The 22661-nt window shown below is 43.6% G+C and overlaps 1 protein-coding gene across 1 annotated transcript; it reads left to right on the forward strand.

Annotated features, from left to right (window-relative positions):
* Positions 1-274: 274 nt before the first annotated feature.
* Positions 275-21151, forward strand: LOC311509241 (heparan-sulfate 6-O-sulfotransferase 3-B-like; the record flags this gene model as incomplete). The annotated part of the gene is made up of 2 exons (XM_084574357.1): positions 275-849; positions 19892-21151. The coding sequence occupies 2 exons, from the start codon at positions 275-277 to the stop codon at positions 20661-20663; spliced, it is 1347 nt and encodes a 448-aa protein (XP_084430483.1). The 3' UTR covers positions 20664-21151.
* Positions 21152-22661: the final 1510 nt, after the last annotated feature.

A 22661-nucleotide genomic window follows, 5' to 3' on the forward strand; every position in this document is an offset into this window, starting at 1 on the left:
ATTTGAATATTTATAAAAAGGAAAAGCGAGGGGGGGAAAAACGGAGAAAGGAGAATCTGCTCGAGGCTCTTAGGAAATAACTGACAAGGTTCAAGTTTGAGGAGCGGAGCTGTTCTGGTGCTGGACGGAGTCAGGCGGAGCTGGGAGCCCTCTTTCCAAGCTTTTAACCACCGGGGGAGTGCAGCAGGATGAGACGCGGGGAAGAGGAGAGCGACTCGGGCATCACGTTAGCGTTTGTGCCCAAGGCGTGATTTACAGTTGCCCCCCCACCACCATGGAGGAGAAGTTCAACAGACTCATCTTCATCCCGATCGCGGCGGTTCTCTTCCTGATGATCGGATACCAGTACGTGTGCCCTGCGGACAGCAACACCTGCTACTTCAGAGGAGACGAGCAGGGGCTCTTCCAGCGGTACTCCTCCTCCTCCTCCTCCTCCTCCTCTTCCTCCTCCGCGGGGGATGAGTTACTTTACGCGGAGCCCGAGGCGGACGAGGACGTCCCCTCCAGAATCACGTCCCGGTTCAACTTCACGGAGCGGGACCTGGACCGGCACGTCGACTTCAACATCCGAGGGGACGACGTGATGGTGTTCCTGCACATCCAGAAGACCGGCGGGACCACGTTCGGGCGGCACCTGGTCAAGAACATCCAGCTGGAGCAGCCCTGCGACTGCATGCCCGGGCAGAGGAAGTGCACCTGCCACCGGCCCGGTAAAGCCGAGTCGTGGCTCTTCTCCCGGTTCTCCACGGGCTGGAGCTGCGGGCTGCACGCGGACTGGACCGAGCTCACGAGCTGCGTGCCCGGAGTGATGAACAAGAGGGACAAGAAGAGTGCCCCGAAGAGCAAGAGGTAGAACAAGTCTAGTCTCATTCATTAGATGCATTTTATTAATTCACTCATTCATTTCCCCATTAATGGATCCACTCACTTGCTTCATTCATTCATTCATTCACCCGTTCACTTCCACAATAACTCTCTCTCAATCTTCGCACATGGAGTGAGCTCGACTCCCCTTTGACTCACTCGTTCACTCCACCACTCGCTTATTAATTCATGCATTCATTCGCTCACTCCCTGACAGACTTTGTGTTCCGTTAGCTTTTGGCTTCAAGTAAGCCAGCTATAAAAAAAAGTGTTTCGAGACTTCAAAAGTGAATGAATGAATGAATGAATGAATGAATGAGCACACATCTAAGCTAATAAAATAAACCATGAACTTTAAATGAACGAATAATTAATGAACACATAAATCAGAGGGATGAGAATGAGTCAGATATTCACTCTCTCTTCAAAAAGCTAATAAAATCTGACATGAATGAATGCATGAATGAATTAGTCAACTAATTAATGAATGAATGAATCAGTCATTAGGATGACTCACTCACTCACTCACCCAATTACCCAACTCAATCTTCAAAAAGCAAACAAAATAAAATGCAAGCTTTAAATGAATGAATGAATGAATGAGTGAACCAATCAATAAAAACATAAATCAGAAGGATGAGGGTGAGTCAGTTGGTCACTCACTCACTCACTCACTCACTTACTCACCCGTGCACTCAGACATAATTTTTGACCCACATAATAAGCTGTTAACCAAATTAATGAATGGATGAATTAATATAAGTGACTCAATGACTATGAGCATTAGAAAATTTGAGGCCATCTCACTCACTCACTCACTCACTCATCACCCAACCCCGTCTTCAAAAAGCTAACAAAACAAAATGCAAGCTTTAAATGAATGAATGGGTGAATGACTGAGTGAGTAAATCAATAAAAACAGAAATCAGATGAGGGTGAGTCCGTTGCTCACTCGCTCACTCACTCACTCACTCACTCACTCACTCACTCACTCAGACATAATTGTTGCCTCACATAGTGAGATGTTCAATCAAATTAAATGAATGGATGAATTAATATAAGTGACTCAATGACTATGAGCAATTTTGAGGCCATCTCACTCACTTACTCACTCACTCACTCAGAGCACGGCGTTAGATGGAAATGAACAAATGAATGAAGATAAATAAGTGTCTAAATGACCGATCAGTGTGAAGGAATGTGAGGGCATCTGAATGAACCCATGAATCTGGAACGGCATCTGCAAATAAAAGAGACCTCAGAGTGAGTGAATGAATGAGCAAGTGAGTAATAACCAGTCAAGTTGAAGGTTTTTTTTTTTTTTTTAATGTGATCATTTCCTTCTTCTTTAAATCTGTATAAATGTTTTCAGACTCAGTCAGGTCAGCTGATTGATCAGCTGATTAGTTTGTCCTACAAGCAGAGTCATATCAATACACTGGACTGAGCTGTTGAGCTTCCTTCGTGTGTCTGGAGCCACTAAATCGCTGCTAAGTGGATTTGTTTTTTCCTTCCTAACAGCGTAAGTTGCACCAATCCTCCTTGGTTTTCAGTTTCTCTCAGGGCTCCGCTCCCGTGTCTCTTCACTGGCACGTAATGAAGGCCGGCGTTGACATGCACGCCACGTTGCACAGTCCCACACGCGACGAGCAGACGTCTCTAATTTCCTGTAATTACAGGAAGCAGCGAAGCTTAAGTGAGCAAATCACTTAAGGACGAGCACCTTTGCCTGTTGAAGCCAATTTGCCTTCGCACTTGGTCCAGAGAGTAAATCTCCGTATGTTGCAGATAAATGGGGTCAGCGAGAGGCGGGGGGCGCGGCTCGGAGAATCCCTCAAATCCGTTAACCGCCCTCGGTGGCGGCCATCACACTTAATTTAACGCTTCGGAACAGTTTGGGAGAGGCACCTCAGAGCCTCCAATCAACACTTGTCAAATCAATATAATCACTCATGAAGTTGGATTCATATTTAAAGAAGGATGGAAACACCGTACGACAAATGGAGACTAATGGAGCTAATGAGGGCTGAATTAACTCATGTCTGTCGACTTATGGAATAATAAGTGGCTTCATTGGTGCACCAGACAATATCTGATCCGGGGGAAGTGCTCGCTGCTAATGTGATACCCCACTTATCCCCGCAGGGTCAGGGCCCAGAGATCACCGCAGCGCTCGTTTAACGGCGTATGTATAGTTTGGAGAATAGGTGTCAGACTTGAGCCGCTGTGACTCTCGTACATGCATGAGTCATAACCTGCCTTTTAAGGAAGAAACATCGCCGGGAGCTTTTACACGGCCTGGGAGGAGATGAACAATTAAGCGAAGTGTCATTTCAGATTAAAAGCGACGAATAAAGAGTGATTCTGTGGTGCCACCAGGCTCGCAGCTCTTGTCCCGTCGCTTCTGGGCCAGAGCGGCCCCTCCATGATGGATGTGACGCACAAGAAACTCAGCTTGTGTGCATGTGTGTGTGTGTTGCATGAGCTTAATACAATATTTAATGCTACTCTGATCTGTTCTGTAAGATTACTCGGCTCCACTAGATCTGTTTGTATTGCAGCCTTGATCCCTCTGTTCTTAGGAGAGGTTAAACTGCATTAGAGCTGTTCCTCCAAATATGTATAATCCCCGCTCCTCTTTGTACTCTGCTCTGAATCTGGAGCTCAGGCAAGAAAAAGGGGCGAGCTGTAAAAGATTTTTCCCTTTGTCTGGTCTGATTCCTGAAGAAAAAAACACACTCGGGAGCAGCACGTTGATGTTGAGGGATGACTCTCGCCTCAAACAGTCCTGGTGACGCCCAGCCTTATCTTCAGGCTCCATCCAGCAGGGTGTGATGTTAGCAGAGACAGGTTTACGGCCCTCAGACCGTTCGCTGGTTTGTTTAACTCCACAAGATATAACGCGGGACGTCCGGAGTACATTGGCTCAGACACTGGGCTCGTACAAGTTTACAAGCTTCCCATTTTCTGCTTCTTTATAAACTTCTGCTTCACAACAGTTCAGAGAGAAATATCTAGACGTTGAGCTTGAGCTTGGCACATGAGCTTAAAATTCATTCGTTCATGAGTCAGAATGAATGAGTGAAGAGGTCACTCACTCACTCACGAAATGAATGAATCAATAAATAAATTGACAAAAACATAAATCTGAGCGATGAAGGATGAGACACTCACTCACTCACTCACTCAATGAATGAATGAATGAATAAATGAAAACATGAGTCTGAGGGATGAGGATGAGACACTCACGCGATGAATGAATGGATGGATGAAGGAATGAATGATTAAATGAAAAGTTAAAGTTGAGATACTCACTCACTTCCATGAATGAATGAATGAATGACTGAATGAAAACATAAATCTGAGTGTTGAAGGATGAGATGTGCACTCGATGAATGAATGAAAACATGAATCTGAGTGATGGAGGATGAGAGACACACACTCAATGAATGCATGAATGGATGTACAAATGAAAACATGAATCTGAGCGATGAGGACAAGACACTTACACGCCCAATGAATGCATGAATGGATGAATAAATGGATGATTAAATGAAAACATAAACGTGAGTGATGAAGGATAAGATATGCACTCACCCAATGAATGAACGAATGACGAATGAATGAATGATTAAATTAAAACAAATCTGAGTGACGAGGACGAGACACGTACTCACTCAATAAACAAATGAATGAATAAATGAATGAATGAAAACATAAATCTGAGTGAAGAAGGGCGAGATATGCACTCACTCAATGAATGAATGAATGAATGAACAGAAAAATAAATATGAATGATGAGGATTACTCACTCACTCACTCACCCACTCACTAATGAAATGATAAGGAATGAATGGATGAATGAATACTTATCACTGTGCTGGCCATTCCACTCCAGCCTAGCTGCCCTTTGACAGAAAAGCACGCTTCGTTTTATGTGGCTCAGGAGGAAAACACAAAGACGGGGGAAACTGAGATTCAAATTAACAACAAGTCTGAAAACATCTGCACATATTTAGCGTTGTAGAAATATGGTGACGCTTTGAAGGGTTTGAAACCGCTGGACTCAATTACTGTGATTAAAGCAGTTCAGTCGCGGACATGTTTCTGTTCGTGTCCACTGAAGCTCTCTCTCGCCTCGTTTCCCCTACTTCCCATCCCCTGATGAAACATCCTCCGGTCTCAGGGGAGTTGTGAAACGAGGTGAAGTGCGACTAAAAATTCCCCGCTGTAAACCAGAATGTACAGAACATTTTCATGGCCCCTTCGCCATCTGCACCTCGGCTGCGGTGAAATCTGTCCTTCTCTCCGTTCACGATAAACTTCGTGATTAATGATGCATGATGTCTTTTAGCTGGATTCACCTTATTACTGCACCTCAGGAAATGATGAGGGTTTTGTAGACGGGGTGTGCGTTGCTGATCCTGCTGGTGTGTTGGTGATACAGAAGCACCATCTGTCTAGTTTTGACCAGCATTTATTTAATTACCTCTCTCCTATACATGCCCTGCTATTAGAAAATGCTGCAAGTGCATCAACTACACCACGATATAAGGAGAAGCCATCTAACCCGCTGTTATCACACAGTAAATGAACAATATAATATATATTAAGATGTGCAATTAAGCCCCTATATCCACCCGAGCTGCTTAAGTCTCACAATTTCCCTCCTAACACATAAAATTGAGTAATACTTGGCCACTTCAAGTAGTTTTTGATAGGCACATCAACGGCCCGAGGCTCCTGCAGGGCTCTGCTCGCAGCATGCGGCTGCAGCATTCACATCGCAGCGGGCTACGAGATTGCTGTAAGGCCAGACGTCAAACCTGCTCCAATAGCCCAGTTGCCCTCCGTGTCCTCGGCAGCTGGCCTCACACCGAGCAGTCAGGGAGTGTAACCTTATTACTGAGCTCATTATTTCAGATTAGAGCAACGAATTCAGGCTGGCCAGAACACAGAAGATCAGCCTGAGCTTAATTTGCTCAGTGAATGCTGCTAGACACATACAAGGTGGTTTAAGCTTTTAATTTGGCAACGTGGCGCGCAACCATTGGTGGCTGATAAAGGTTTAAAAATATATGCATGTTAACAAGGTCTAGAAACAAAATAAGAAAGTATGGGGAACAATATCTGAGCTGCTGATATGTATATCTTATTGAGATTCATTTTCAGTTTGAAGTTTGAGTTTCTTTAATGCTTTAGTCATGAAACTGCCCTTTTACTGTCAGCTTTGCTTTAGACTGTGATTTTTTAGTTTCTATGCTCACACATCAAGTTATTTCAGGCTGCTGACAGACGCGCATCGTTGTTAAAACTCGATGTGACAAGAATGCTGACAAAATAAATGTGACCTTCGGCACCCAGAAATCATGGAAACCGAGAGTCTGCAGGAGTATGTTATTCATAAGCAACAAAATGCACCGCTTTTTGGTGGAGCTTAACATCTTCTGGTGTGATCAGTAGCTTGTGGTGGCTAATGTTAGCCAGATTTTAGGGAAACAGAGCAATAAAACAGCCATTGCAGTGTCCAATTGCTAACTTAATGCTACATTTGATGACCAAAAAGCTGTAGAATTAGCTTTAGCCCAGATGTTAGCTAATGCTAAGTCTTACAATGTGTACTGTGTCAAAACACTTTTAGCAGCAGCTACTGTAGCTACTAAAGGTGTTTTGAAGCAGATTTACTGTGTTTAATTTATTTTTGCTAAACATGTAAACAATACCAACTTCGCTTTCTAACTGTTGCGCTAACAGTTGCTGGGTTAAAACTCACACCTCTCACTTGTTGCCAAAAAGGAGCTTACAGAAAGTTTTCATGAGTTAAACACAGCATTGCTCAGTTTAATACGGTAGCATTAGGTTGTCTGGTTTAAAGTGTAGCACGAGCTTGCTAATGTTAGCTAATATTAGCAAAATTTAGGTAAAATGTGTTTATGTTAGCTATGGTTAGCAAAAGAAGGGAAATACAGCTGATACTTGCTAATGTAAGCAAAATTTGGGATAGCAACTCAGACTCGAAGGCCATGGCACCCAGCGAAATCACTCAGCAGCTAATTTTGTTAGCTAATGTTAGCAGAATTTTGAGTAAATATTGTTTATGTTAGCTACAGTTAGCAAAATCTTTGAAATACTTCAGATGTTAGCTAATATCAGCAAAATGTAAGGATACACTGCTAATCACAGCTGATGCTGGCAAGATACCGCTAACTTTAGCTAGCGTTAGCAACATTTTGGAAAGTATTTCTGTATAAAAAACAAACAGGAATGCTTGAAACAATAAATCAGACTTAAACCCACACTTGTGTTTCAACATTACTGTGGCAACATTAGCCAGACATGCTTCTAGACAACTGTTAGCATCAGTTAGCATCACTAGGCTAACTGTTTAGCAGATCTTTTTAAAGAAATGATAAGGCCGTTGGGGATATCAACATTTTCTTTTGCTAAAGATCTGAAGGTTTTAGCTTGTGTTTTGATTAATTGGTCCAGTTGCACTTATCAACAACAACAACAAAAAAAATAAAAAAATAAAAAAAAACAAGACGCAGCTCTGAAATGATCAAAATGGATTCTGGGCTTTTGTTCACTTCTGTTCAAGCAGACAGTCTCCACTTCTTATTGTGATTCGTCACTTCTTGTGGGTGGAAAAGCAGATGTACAGTACCTGACACCGGCTTTATTTTTAGAAAAAGGGCGAATGTACATGTCTTTTGGGAGATCCTATGCTGCAGTGTGATGTTTTGAGGTAGACTTATCTTTTCAGGTTTAGCATCTAGTTTCTGTCCTTGTCAATTTCTTTAAATGCGACTCTGCCTCACCTGTGGCGTATGCGCTCAAGGCGAATGACACTTTCCTAATGAGGTACAGACGTTTAGTTTGCTCAGTCAGAATTATGTGTTAACGAACGCGTCTTCACACTCATGACATAACATGCTCTCACCAGCCTTGTTTGGATTTCGGATGACTTTGCAAGAGGGAATTTATGACACACCATGTTATGCTAATATCATAATTCTCCTTGAAGGCATGTGATCTCAGCAAATTTGCTTATATGTAGATTTATTTTTGCATTTCTTAAGATTTTCTGGTTGAAAGATATAGAAAATTGTGACTTTCTCCTCATACTTTGCAGAAAACCAACACCACTTTCTAAATATGAAGCTAAAGCCAGCTCAGCTAATGGTAAAAACAGGAAGTCGGGGGAAACTGCTAGTTTGGCTCCAAAGTTAAGAATACACATCTCGAGCTGGCCATTTGTGGTTGCTGTTCATCTTTTCTGTTTAATCCAGGAAAGAAAAGAAAAAATACTTTTTTGGGGGAAACTCTCCTCTGTGACTCTAAGCTAAGCTAACTGTTCACTAGTTAACGTTTACCGGGACCTAGAATCATTTATCACGTCTTTTAACGGGATGTTGTTTTTTTTTTCAAACTAACATAACATTTTCACTCTCTACAGTCACAAATTGCTTTCTAATACCAAGACGCAATTAAACACATTTTGTCACAGTAATTCTCACACTGCTCTGCACTTCCTGTCAGCTAGCTTTATCAAAAAAAGTCAAATGTAGATAATGCATAAGCTTCATTTAAAACCATAAATAAATCGCAGCAGCTGCAGTCTCTCGCACGAGTGTGAATACGATAATTAACTGATAATTTTCGAGATCGTTCTACTCGGCGCGGACGGGTTTTGCCGTCAAGTTTGCCGCTCGCGACGACACTCTTCTGCAGTCGGCGAGGTCCTGTGGGAAGAGTCCCAAAAATCCCACTAGTAATTATGGGGAAGGAAGTCGATGTGAACAGGTTTCACAGTTGGTGGTGTGTTCAAACAACAAATGCGACCAAAAATAAATGCGTGAAGATATTTCACATCGTCTCCTGACTTGTACATTTCAATGAGCTTTTTCTCTGAGTTGCTTGGTGTGTTCTTTTGTCTCCAAGTTGATGTTGCTGCAGGAATACTGACACAGTGGGTGAATATTTATGCAAACACTTATGTAACACTGTGTAGTTTTAAGTAACTGACGTTAGGCTATAAAAATCTGCTTTTCTTGCAAATTCTTGTCAAAAAAGCCAAATTACATTGACTATGAATTAATGATTTTAACACTTTTTTTATATGTATGCATGGTAAATATAGAGAGAAAGTGATCTTGCTACTCGACCCTTCCTTCCGAGCCTGCTTAAAACAGAAAACACTCAAAGCAATCACTTTCTGGAAAAAAACAACAACAAAACAAACCAAAAACAAAACGTCTGGGCTGCTGATAACCTGAGGTATCCTGGCTTAATCCGACTTTTAAATACTGGTTTAAAGAAATAATCTGACAGCGGAATGTAGGTTACCTTGTGGATTATTAACGGGTGGCTTCCTGCGAGGAACTACCAGCACCAATGGGCGTGTTTTAGGTGTGACCATAGTCACTTGTAAGGCCCTGATAAGACCTGGCATTAACATGCAACCTGCATTTCTTAAGATTTTCTGGTTGAAAGATATGGCAAATTGTGACTTTCTCATCATATTTTGCAGAAAACCAACACAACTTTCTAAATATGGAGCTAAAGCCAGCAAGTCTAATGGTAAAAACAGGAAGTAGGTGGAACCAGCTAGTTAAAAATACACCTCTAGAGCTGGCCATTTGTTGCTGGGGTTCATCTTTTGTGTTTAATCCAGAAAAGAAAAGAAAAAAAAGCTGTTTTATTTATTGATTTATTTTTTTTTGGGGGGGGGGGGGGGGGGGGGGGGGGGGGGGTTCTCTTTTGTGACTCTGAACCAAGCTAATTGTTTGCTAGTTAACGTTTGCTAGTGAGTTGGGCACGCTCTGATGTCCATTCAGCCCAAGCATTAAAATGCATCTCCTTATGCATCCACTTAACTTGGTGCACGGTACAGGAAGAAGGTTCTGGGTTTGAATCCATCGGACGACGGAGGCCTTTCCATTTGGAATTTGCATGTTCTCCCTGTGTCTGCTTGGGTTCTCTCCAGGTACTCCGGCTTCCTCCCACCGTCCAAAGACATGCTCCTTAGGTTCATTGGCTCCTTAGACCAATGAACCTTAGATATTGACATGCACCCTGAGCATTGACTGCATATAGGAGGTCCTGAGGGATCTGATCACAATTGGACAGCTTAAAGAACAAGAATGAACACATCCAAGATGCATTGAGGACATGTTTAAGGTCCGATATCACCGAACACATCATGCTCTGGCACGGTTGTGAACACACTTCTGACCATGTTGATGGACCGTCTACTCAAATGGCATCCAAAAAAAACTCACAGCCGCTATTAGGAATGATCACCTGACAGGACAAAAGCACCATAAGTGTCTGTTCATTAGTAGGGAAAAGGAAAAATTACATATGAGTAGACTATGTGCATGCAAACACTGGATGGATTCAAACCCAGAACCTCCTTGCTGTACCGTGCACCAAGTTATGTTTATTTGCATAAAGAGTGCAAAACAGAGATTGAATATGTCTGTGAAAATCCCCTCTATTCCACGTCGTGATATATTCACAAAGCCAAAACAAGGCAATTAGACTTTTTTGAGTTTCCTTGAAGAAGTTTCCCGCTTCATCCAAGTGGCTTCTTCAGCTCTAAATGGTTGGGTTTTTGTCTGAAACACTCTCTACTCATCTAGATTGGATCTCAAGTGGATGCATAAGGGGATGCATTTTAATACTAGGGGTAAACAGACATCAGAGCGTGCCCAAAGCTGTGATCTGATCGATCAGGACGCATGTCAATATCTGCTCTAACGGTAACTTTTATGATCCAAACTCCTCTTCAAAAAAGGCAAGAAACAACACAGCAGGCTACATAAACTGCTTGCTATCTTCAAAAACTGTGAATTATTGTGTTGGTTCATCTAATCAAGTAATTGCCTGATGTTTTTCGAACAGCGTCCAAGGACGACTTCCCACGCTATTCTGACTAACAATCTTTCTGCTGCGTCAGATCAAGATTGAGACATTCCTCAGCTAAACAACGTTGCTTGTGTTAAGTCAAATCGCTCAGCGCACTCCTTTCAGGACAGCGACGAGCTTTCTTGTGAGAAATGAAACATATTCAGAGGATCTTGGTAATCTCCACACTCCTTAGAGGATTAGGGGCAGTCGAAGACAGGTTTTTATTCCGCGAGGGAGGGAGTGGAGAGGAGGGGTTAATCCAGAAGTCCAGATTTATACAGAAACCTGTCGACTGGATTTAAGATTCCAGTGAACAGTGTATGAGTTGATTTTGAAGGACGGATAAGTCGTTAAGGAACCATTAAATTATGTAGGAACCACACTCAGTCGAAGTCTCTTTTTGTTCTTTGGTTTTCCCGTGAGCCTAATTTTTTAGCCTGAGCTTAAAGGAGCTGCAACTTTCAAAAGTGTGATGGAAGCTGCCTTCACATATTTCTAAAAAGTGGATTGCCTTTCAGAAATTCCTCAGTAGTTTGTGTGGGCAGATGTGACCTTTGCGGCGCACGGTCTCCTGTTTATCCTTCCCATATCTACGTGGACCGAGAGGACTGGCTGACACCTCACAAAGCTGCAAAGATTAAGATGTCAAGCAAAGGTTAAGGCTAAGACGCTAAAGCGACCAAAGCCGCACAGGCCAGGTTGTTGTGTGCAACACTATGCGTGTCGTGGGTGTGTTTAAAAACCAATAAACTCCGGGAAGCCTGCAAGAATACAACTAGTTGAAAAGCAATGATTTTCTATGCAAAGATGATTTTGCATTTAACCCTACTAATTTAATTAATGCTTGGCTTGCCTTTTGCCTAGTTTTCAGCAAAACCCCGTCTTCACAACGTTGCTCGTCCGGACGCCGCATCTTCCTATGGTAGTGTTCTCGGTTCCCTCGTCTCCACACCAGCATCCCTGGGGCTTTTCCTTTATCGCCCAAAATAGCATCTCATATCTGCGACCAGTGAAGATCACAGTGCAGCAGCAGGCTCCTCGCTCATCACTCCTCTCCCTCTACATCTGTGTGTCTGTATTAGTCCTCAGACAACGTTACCTACTCATATCCCTTACGACTGGGCTTCCAAGTTCCAAGGGGAGAGTGTGCAATTGAGGCATCATTTAGGATTGTGCATTGTGGTTTTTTTTGTGTGTGTGTGTGTGTTCTGTGTTTGCCTGATGGTGAACCCGCTGGTGCGCAGATGGGAACCGGCATCGTTTTGCCTGTAATTGGAACACAAAGATCTGATTAGGACAAGCGAGAGAATCAGACGAGCGAAAATGGATCCCGCTTGATCTGTCGGCGCGAAAACTGACGTGGTGAGACGTTCCTCGGGCCTGTGAGCGACTGAGCAGCTTCGCTTGCTCATCGAGATGGCATCACCTTTAAGATGCAGACTTGCCGCTGATGAATTTCAATGCCCTGGCAATTCCTCTTTGGTTCGTCTAATTGCCGCTGTTTTAGGAAGTCGGTTATGTTTTACAGGTTGTACGTCTGTCATCCATTTAGCTGAGTGGGTGATAAATGCAATGTAGTCTACTGCAGAAGTTCTGTTTTAGTTTAGTTTTAGTTAGCGCTGCAAGAGTTCTGAATCCTTGAATCAAGCAACCAGAGGAGAAATCCAATCCAGACCCTACCCTAGTTCCAAAGTCAAGACGATCTGGTAATGTTTAGAAATCTTAAAGGGGAACTACTGTTTTTTACAATCTGCACCTTATTTCTGGCATAAAGTACGTTCGTTTACTCACCCATATAACTTTTGTGTAATTTGTATTCTTTCGGGAGATATTTAGATCTGCGTATATCCATATAGTGGGAGTGAATGGGGCACCGAAACACAGCCTCTAAAAAACGCATCTGCCGCAAAACTCGTTCATTTCACCAATATTTTGTTTTGAAATGCTAGTGCTCTTCCCCATTGAGTCTGGAGTTACTTATTATCACCATCCGGGGTCCAGGGTCTGTAGGTCAATATACAGACCCCGCAAGGTGTCGGCTTGTTTACCTGTAATTTGCTACTGCTAGTTTTTTTGCAATTTGGTCAGAAGACATCATCTGGGGTCTGTAGGTCAATCTACAGACCCCGGATGATGATAACAGGTAACTCCGGACTCAACGGGGAATAGCACTAGTGTATCAAAACAAAATATTGGTGAAATTAATGAGTTTCGCAGCAGATAATGCGTTATTTAGAGGCTGCGTTTTGGTGCCCCAGTCAGTCCCACCACATGGATATATGCTGATCTAATAATCTCCCGAAGGAATACAAATTACAAAAAAAAGTTATATGGGTGAGTAGAAGACCATATTTTATGCGAGAAATAAGGTCCAGGTTGTAAAAAACAGTAGTTCCCCTTTAACCTCTTGAAGCTTGTGCAGATTCATCGTGGTCACACCTATTAATATCAATCTGGATAATTATCTCGATACGTTCACAACTCCCAAGGGGAGAAACACGTCTGCAAGGTGTTGTCATGAATATTCTGGCTCTCTTTGCGTGAATGCCAGGTCTGACTAAAGAATAGACACCTCACCTCCCGCTTTGATTTTGGTTTTGGTTTGATTGGCGTCCTGCAAACCACTTTGCAGGCGCTTTACCGCCACCTACTGGACTGGAGTACAGATCAGTATATTTACAAAGCTGTCTCCAGTTCAGTTTACATCCATTTCCTCCTCGTGATGCTGGCGGTGCATTCCCTGATCCGGCATGATAATTGAAATGATACCCTGTAGTGAGTGTGTGTTGCAGGGTTATTTTCCAGTTGAATCCATTTCTCAGCTTGAATTTTATTTATGCAGCTGCAATAACAGTTCAAATTGTCTGAGGACACTTTACAGAACTCAGATAGAGTGAAGGACACACAGCTAATAGCGTGGAATACAGTAACAGCACACGAATGCACAGATAGCGAGAAATAAGAAATTAGAGCATAGGTGCATCATAGGAAGTTTTCTAAAAGGAAAGTTTGAAGCCTTATCTTAAAAGTAGAGAGGGTGTCTGATTCCTGAACCTGTGGAGTTTCTGATTAAGTGTGAGATGTAGTCTGATTTCTAAACCAGGTAGGATTTTAAAACGTTCGAGGTCCGAGCTCGGCTTAAGAAGGACGAGATACTGGACTCCCTAATAAGCCAAAAAAAATAAAAAATGTCTAGCAGATCACTGCACATGCTCACTCGGGTCTCCTCCACTTCTGGCCCTTTAGCTTATTCTTTTAGGCATTTTTTTTTCATGCCTCTCAGCAGTTTTACCCACTTCTCTTGTAAAATTGGTTACAAAAGGTGTTTATTTCCGTCACAAAACACCATAAAACTGAGCTTAGATGTGATGAAGTATCACGATGAACAGGTAAAGTGATTTTATTGAGGCTGAGCTGCTAAAGAGATCACGAACATGAGAGGTGAGAGGATTTTCAAATTTTTTATTTATTTTTTTACGTCAGGCAGTAATTCCATCTTGGAGGCATCGGTTAACGGATCCCTTGCGAGCACAGAAACACCTTTAAAATGGATTTGCTCCGTCCGCGTGAGTTATCAACGCCCCGTCTTCGGCGTGAAATCGATGCGGAGCCCCGTACTTGTCTTCAGAGTTTGCTTCTCCTCTCAACCTGGCTGATAGAAACGGCCTGGAAAGTGTGATACTTCAGAGTTAAAGCCCGTGCTTGAGAAAGGCCTCAACTAAAAGCGACATGATGCATTTTCTTTTCTTTCTTGCTTTCTTCTTTTTTTTATTTTTTTTTTTACACGAAACAAATAAGATTGTTTTCGATCCACGTCGTTTTTGTGTGGGCTACTCCTTCGGCAGCATAAATAGTTTCCATCAAGGCTTTTATCACGAGTCTGATGGTGTCCTTGATGGTAGTGAGTGAATTAACAAGGCAGATATTGATTTTTTTTCTTTCTCTTTTTTTTTGCCGCCAGTTTCCTCTGTAGCTTTTTGATGGTGATTTAGAGAGCGGGAGAGAGACAATCAGGGAAAGAGACGGAGGACGATCGATGGTGTTTGCAGGTTTGCAGAAAGGTGATGGGCGGCGAGAGGGATACGGACGAGCCGCCGGATTGATTGGTTGCAAAACGCGTCGGGCTGATTTGACTTCACCTCGAGGAACGACCGTGAATGATCTCATAAACCCCGCGGCGGCGTGTTGCCTCTGATTGTGCTATTGTTCGACAGCAGCTTGAGCGACTTGTAGAGTCGCTTAAATATCTCTTAAAAACACCAAATTTCAGATCGATCAATCAAACATTTTGCATCGTTCAATGCTGCTGATACTGGAACTTGTTTTCCAGCTAAAAGGTGCAGGAAAATCTCAAAAGATAGCAGCCAATTGAGAAAAACAAATTTATTTTGGAGGTTTTTATCCGTGCTTATGTAAGAAGAAAGGATTAAGATTTTGCCTCTCCATCTGAGGAGGTAAAAGTTCACCCAAACCTTTCCTCTTCCTGGTTATCAATTGTCACAGATGACTACTTCCTGGTTCCTGGTTCCTGTAATTTTGGTCGACCGATTTTTAACAAATGATTTAACTGGATATAGCGTGCCAGGATTAAAATCTAAAATCCCGATCCTGACTGGTAAACATTTACATCGCATTTCAGTTAATCTTGTTAGTCTTAATCACACGGAAGTTGTGCTTTTCCGATCGAGGTACATCTCTGAATGGACTTTTTGTGTGCGCCTTTGTCAAAAAGGCTTTTGTTCGCGGACGCGCGTTGAAATGTGGAAAAGCCTGATGTTCAGGCTTTCGAGGTCCTCTCTTATTTTGATTTTTGTGGGTGTGAGAACAGGACTGGAAGCTGATGTGTCACGACGAAACCATGGCCACCCTTCCGCCTAATTTAGAAGAAGCTAGCCTATATGACAGTTGGACAATTTACATAAACCTGCCTGACTCTGCAGACTGTTTTAGTATCTTTTAGCTGATTGTTTTGGGTTTTCATTTAGTAGCTTTATGTGTTTCACCTAATCTCGTTTATTCTCTTAGCCAAGACGTAGGAGGCTTAGCAAGAAGACCTGGCGACAACCAAGTGGTGAGCTCTGGAGTGTCGAAAACAGTAGTTCCTCTAACTTCCACTAGAGGCTGCCTCCAAAAGTGAGATAAAAGTCAGAAATAAACTTGTTTTCATCAAAAAATGGAATTTAATCTGTAGGCTACTTTCACTGTTCACAACAATTGGTACGTAGGATGAATTTTCAAGAGACTCACCTATATCAAGGCATAATTAGTATATTTGGAGGAGTGGCTAGCCAGCCGAACTTCCCCACCCACAAATTTTTGCCCACAAATTTGGTCTCGAATCGCTCTGTTAGGAACTGATTATGCTCCAACAAAGATCTGCTGGGCTGAAACTAGAACTAGAATAAGGCCACTTCGAGTGTTTCACTCACACTCAACCTCTTTGCGCATTTTTTGGTATTAGTCAAACAAGGCGGAGTCAGGGTTTTCCAAGATGGCGACTCCCGAAGCCGCCACACTGAGCATCAAAACTGCCTCTCAGAGCTGCAACAGTTGCAATATCAACTTTAAAACAATGAAAATATGCCAGTGAGGCCTTTCCAGTTTGTGTTCTGCACCCAAAGCGTAATCTTTACATTAGGTTTAATACGAATTCTGTTTTCTTTACATCAAAATGAACACCTCCTGCCGCTAATGCCATGGCTACGTACTACCTAAACAAATGCTCTATTAGAGTGACACTTTACCACTTGATAAAACCTCAGCCATACATCCAACGATTATTCTTGACCTTCCTAATGTGACCCTGCGTCTGTCCCTGACACGAGTAAGAGGAGAGCTTTGACATTTGCTGCTCTCTGTCAATAGGTCACGATGAAAGCACAGACGCGGGGAGGCGGGTTTCGTATGGACGTTTATTGATCGGGCTGTCTCGCGGTTAGCTGTACAGATAGATGATAGGCACAGGAGGAGGAAAAAGACTGAGCCGTTTTCCAGGAAGTACAACAAAGCCCCGCTTTTGTGAGGCGCTCGTGCGTGTCCATCCATCCAGCGCTGTCCGTTCAGCCCGCCGAAGATGGCAGGGTAATTCACTTAGCGTCCACTGTGGATGGCCATTATCTCTGGGTGGTGTGTCTGTCTGCGGGTGTGTTCTGCCATGATATCATCATAGCACTCACTTAAGTATATATCACGGCTGACTGATATCTGCCTTCTGGCAATAATTGCTAAATTGTGGACCTTTTAGGACTGTTTCGTTGTGCACTCTTTACTCAGTAACACAACTGCTCTCTCAATTAATCAGATTTCGCCGTTTAGCAGTCAAGTTGAAGCCATTACAGCTCCACAGATGCTCCTTTTTCATCCAATACTCAGCAGATTTAGAAGGAGTGGAGCGATGTCTTTTAACAAAATGTATCACGATAGTGTCAAAAATGACAATCCCTTCTTACGCGTAAGCAAAAATGCTGCTATAATTTAGTAGAAACAGAGCTCAACATGAGGCCTCTTGTGATAGATGTCATGTTTTTGCTATTTTACAAAAATAAAATCGGTAAAGGAAAGTTTTGTCGTGAGCTTTAGAGACAGAAAAATAAAAACTTGTATTAATTTGCTCACCAAAACAGGTAAGACAGGTGAAGTAAAAGCAAAATCGATTGAAAACAGAGTTTGGAGACAAGCTGGCAAACAAGCAGATAAGGAATCATTAACAAACCCAAGTGGGAACAAGACGGAGCAATGGTTGTAGACAGTATGGACAAAGGGTGGGCATTTACACTGGAGAACTGATGTTCAGGTGGGGGCAAAGGGGCAAACATGTCACGTAACATTGTGAGATTGTGGACAGTAAGTGTAATGTGCTGTGTTGTAACTGAGGACTGATTGGTTTTAGACATAAATGACACAATTAACCAAACTTTAACAATGACATTTAAGCTTATATTTGAGTTAATGTCAATTTGTTAGGGGCACCTATAGCTAAAAGTCTAATACAACAGCCCTGCAGCTAGCGTAGCATTTAGCATTTAGCATTTCTGGGTTTAAAACAGTGTTAGGTACCCTGTTTCTTTATGCGTGTACTCATAAATGGTTAAAGTGTAGAAAAGTGTAAAAACGATGTAAGCTGCAAAACCAGGAATTGCTGACATTTTAGGAAGAGTATTCGTCAAAAACAAGCTGGTTAGCATTAGCTAGGTCTCATTTTGGTTCTAAAGATTGAGCTACTGCTTTGCAAAAAACATTATCCTTGAAGCGACAGAAAAAGGTCTTTAAATTAAAAAACAAAACAAAACACTAGCCAAAACCAGCTAGCCTTAACAGACACTTGCGTAGCTAAGCTAAGGCTAGCTGTGAAAGCCACAACTGACTTTAGCGCTACAGTCTCTGCGGCTATGGTCTTTTTTGTTGAAAAAACAGACATTGGTTAGTTTTCACTAAATATATAGAAGGTTTATTCATATTTGGAAGTCACGTCTATAATTTATGCTATATTTTTTGCAACAAAACCTTCAAATAATTTCTGCACGCTCCCTTTGTTGAGAGTAGCTAAAGGCACAAAAATATCCGCCACCCTTAACATTTTTTTCCCCCCTTTGCAGCGGCACAAAGAGGCTTTTGTATAAATCTGGGGAATTTGCTGTGGTGAAATTAATTATTTCACCAGGTGAAATGTGCCAGTGTGTGTCTTGCCTCTGGTCAATGCCACCACCAGTCAATACTTGGCTTCACTTAGTCGCACACACTCTTGCGATACTGAATGTGTGCATAGATAAACCATAAGGGATCTGATTGTGGGAGCTCTCGGCTTCAAATTCAGCTCACTGAGAGAAAATCTAATGGAAAGCAGTTATCAATAGCAGGGTAACAAGCGGTTCAAGAACAGAACATCATAAACCTATATATGAGGAAAAAGGGATTACATTAGATACTGAAAACTGACCAAAACAGAGTTTGAAAGAAAATGTTCCAGAGCGGCGTTTCTTTAAAACGTCCTTGAATCTGAGTTGTGTATTTAGCTTTCAACTGAAAGCTCCCCGGAAAGTAAACCGCAACCCCGTGGAATGAAAGAAATAAAACGTTCTGCTTTTCACTCAGTCTTTATATTTGGTTTCTGCGCGACATCGGGAGGTCACGGTGATCTCTGCGCGCAAGGTGAACATTTTCAATTTCCCTTTTATCAATGTTGTTTTCCTTTTAAAAATAAATAAATAAATAAAAAAAAATAACTTTTTGAAAATGGCAGAATTTCTTGCTGCCGGCGCTGACTCCTCCAGTCACCTCGCTGTTGTTGTGTCGTCCATCGCTGAACTCGACAGATAAAAGCGGAAGGCTGTGTTTGTTAGTTGAAAGGTGCAGCTAGGCTACAGCAATTTCTCGAGCGCTGTTAGTGGCAGATCGGAGCGATCCAGAAACAGGAAAGGTTGCTGGGGACGGAGAGAAACTCATTACAGGAGGTAGGAAGGAGAAAATTGGTGTGACAGAAACAAAAATAATTCACGTTTGCGGGATATTAAATGCTACGCATGCTTGGTTTGCTTCTCTTTCTGTGTCATTATTCTCTAACACCCTCAGACGCACTCAGTGATGTTTTTCATTTAAACTCTAATCAGACTTCCAGTGCACTCTATATACCTCCAGCGCTGAGGTACGTCTCCGCGCTCGTATTTCTTTTTTAGCGGCAGCAGGATATGAGAAATCTGATGTATAGCCCCGTCCTCCTTCGCTGTGCTGAAAGTGTGGTGTTAAGCCAGACAGGTTTCTTCAGCCAGCGTGTCGTTCCCTTCAGTCACAGGTTCTGTCCACACTTACTGATGTGTGCTGTTGTGATTCAGTTGGAGAATAAGGTTTTACAAGGTCTGCTTTGTACTATCTGTACTATCTGAGCCGTGCAGAATCAAAGGAAGCTGGTTAGCAAGTACGTTGCTGCAGGAGAGGGGGAGCTGCAGCCCACATGTGGTTAGCTTAGCATTCACCTTTTCTGCAAAGCAGTTTGATTGACATAATCAGTTCCTAACAAAGAGGATCCTGTCCTACTTTCGGCCACAGAACTATTTATTTAAAATCAATTGTGAAAGGTGCATGCTTGATGTTTCACGTGTCTCTTTATCTGTCTCTGCAGGAACTTCTACTACATCACTATGCTACGTGACCCCGTGTCGCGCTACCTCAGCGAGTGGAAGCACGTGCAGCGCGGTGCCACTTGGAAAACCGCCCTCCACATGTGTGACGGACGCCCCCCGACCGAGGACGAGCTCCCCGCCTGCTACAGCGGCGAAGACTGGACCGGCGTGCCCCTGGCAGACTTCATGAACTGCCCCTCGAACCTCGCCAACAACCGGCAGGTCCGCATGCTGGCCGACCTCAGCCTGGTGGGTTGCTACAACATGTCCTCGATGAGCGAGCTGGAGCGAGGCAGCGTGCTCCTCGCCAGCGCCAAGGCCAACCTGCGCAACATGGCCTTCTACGGCCTGACGGAGTTCCAGCGCAAGACGCAGTACCTGTTCGAGCGGACGTTCGGCCTGCGCTTCATCCGGGCCTTCACGCAGATCAACAGCACGCGCGCCGCCAGCGTGGGGATCAGCGAGAAGGTGCGCTGGCGCATCGAGGGCCTCAACGCCCTCGACGTGGAGCTGTACGAGTACGCCAAGGAGCTGTTCCTGCGGCGCTACCAGTACAACCGGCAGAGGCAGCACCAGGAGGAGCGGGTGAGGAGGCGGCAAGAGAGGCAGCAGAGGCAGCGCATGCACAGGACCTATCTGGCTGAGCTGTGGAGACTGGGACTAGGAGGAGGAGGGGGAGAGGAGGACGAGGAGGAGAAGGAGGAGGAGGTGAAGGTGCTACAGGAGGTAGCCACCACTGAGGACTACAGCAGCCAGGTGGTGCGGTGGTGAGGAGAACGCAGGAACTAAAGACACCACTTCAGTGACTAACCGCTGGTTGATTCATTGTGCTTTACTCTCCTCCCTCCATCTCCTTCTGTCTCGCCTCTACTGTGAATCTGCCAAAAACCTCCTGCCCTCATAGCCTCGTAGCGCTTTTGTTGGACTGCCAAATGATGTCTTAATATTTATGATGGATGTACTTGTCATGGCAACACAAACACTTCGTAATTAGGTTTATTTCTTATGGCTATTTTCGGCACGGCAGTTGTGAATTGTATTTATTTATTAGCGGGTGCTTTGAATGTCCTCAAAAGCGAAATGAAAATCCAAAGACTGAGAAAAGATTCGCTCTGTGAAGACGACCCACGGCGGCGATCGACTTCTGGTGAAGGATGCTCAGTGTCATGTTCGTGATCTAGCGCCGTGTTGATCAGTGAAACCTTGTAGTTGCTCTGTGGTGTTTGGCTTCTTAAGAATATCAAAGCACAAACCTGAGAATAGTCTGCGGTGTGTTTCTTTTTTCTTCTTCTTCTTCTCCTTTCCGACCGATTACGCCGCAGCAACAAACAGAAACGAGCCAATTTTCTTGCAGGAAATGTGTTCAATAAAAAATATGCAGCATCCAGCGATGTTAATTTGTACCTGACGGACTCTCTCCGGCGTGCATGTGGGCACGCACGTGTTCTTTTTTTTTTTCACAGCATGTTCTCACCATAAAAAATCTGAAAATCTTCTCGCGGTGTGCCAGCTTCTTCCAACGTCCACGCAGACACACTGACGCATGCTGGCGAAGCTCGGGGAGAGAGCCGAGGGCCCGGGAGACGAGCTGTCAGAGCTGGTTTCGGCGCTCGTGCATTACAGAGGCCGAACACTTGTATTTCCACCATTAGGGCATTGATCACGGGGCTCTTCGCCTCCAAATTGATCACTTAAAGTTCAATTGGCCGTGACTCTGGGGCAGCAGAAAATAGAAGAAACCCAGCGGCTTGCTGCTTTTTTTAGTTTAGCTCCCTAAACTCACAAAATACACAGCCTCCGTCGATGTTTCATTTCCAATACGGTTGAAAAACTGCTTCAGAGCATTTGCACTCACAGCACACACACACACACACACCGCTGAGATGTTGCCTAGTATTAATATTCTTGTTCGGGAAAACCGCAATACACACAGGCGAAATGAAGATGAGGAGGAGATCAGTCAGGAGGCAGAAAAGAAAAAGTCCACAGACTAAAATAGCCTTTCCAATCCCTCCTAGAGTCTCTATTCTACTTACACAGCACGGTTGAGAGAAGGAGCAGAATTATGCAAGGAGCAACATGCGCGTACATACACTATATTACCAAAAGTATTCGCTCACCCATTCAAATGATCAGAATCAGGTGTTCTAATCACTTGGCCTGGCCCCAGGTGTATAAATTCAAGCACTCAGGCATGCAGACTGTGAAACAAGACATTTGTGAAAGAATGGGCCGCTCTCAAGAGCTCAGTGAATTCCAGCGTGGAACTGTCATAGGATGCCCCTTGTGCAACAAATCCAGTCGTGAAATTTCCTCGCTCCTAAATATTCCACAGTCAACTGTCAGCTCTATTATAACAAAATGGAAGCGTTTGGGAAAAACAGCAACTCAGCCACGAAGTGGTAGGCCACGTAAAGTGACGGAGAGGGGTCAGCGGATGCTGAAGCGCATAGTGCAAAGAGGTCGCCGACTTTCTGCACAGTCAATTGCTACAGAGCTACAAACTTCATGTGACCTTCAGATTAGCCCAAGTACAGTACGCAGAGAGCTTCATGGAATGGGTTTCCATGGCCGAGCAGCTGCAGCCAAGCCACACATCACCAAGTGCAATGCAAGGCGTCGGATGCAATGGTGTAAAGCACGCCGCCACTGGCCTCTAGAGCAGTGGAGACGTGTTCTCTGGAGTGATGAATCACGCTTTTCCATCTGGCAATCTGATGGACGAGTCTGGGTTTGGAGGTTGCCAGGAGAACGGTACATTTCAGATTG

This window comes from Chelon labrosus, assembly GCF_963514085.1.
Source record: "Chelon labrosus genome assembly, chromosome: 24".
Lineage (NCBI taxonomy): Eukaryota > Metazoa > Chordata > Actinopteri > Mugiliformes > Mugilidae > Chelon > Chelon labrosus.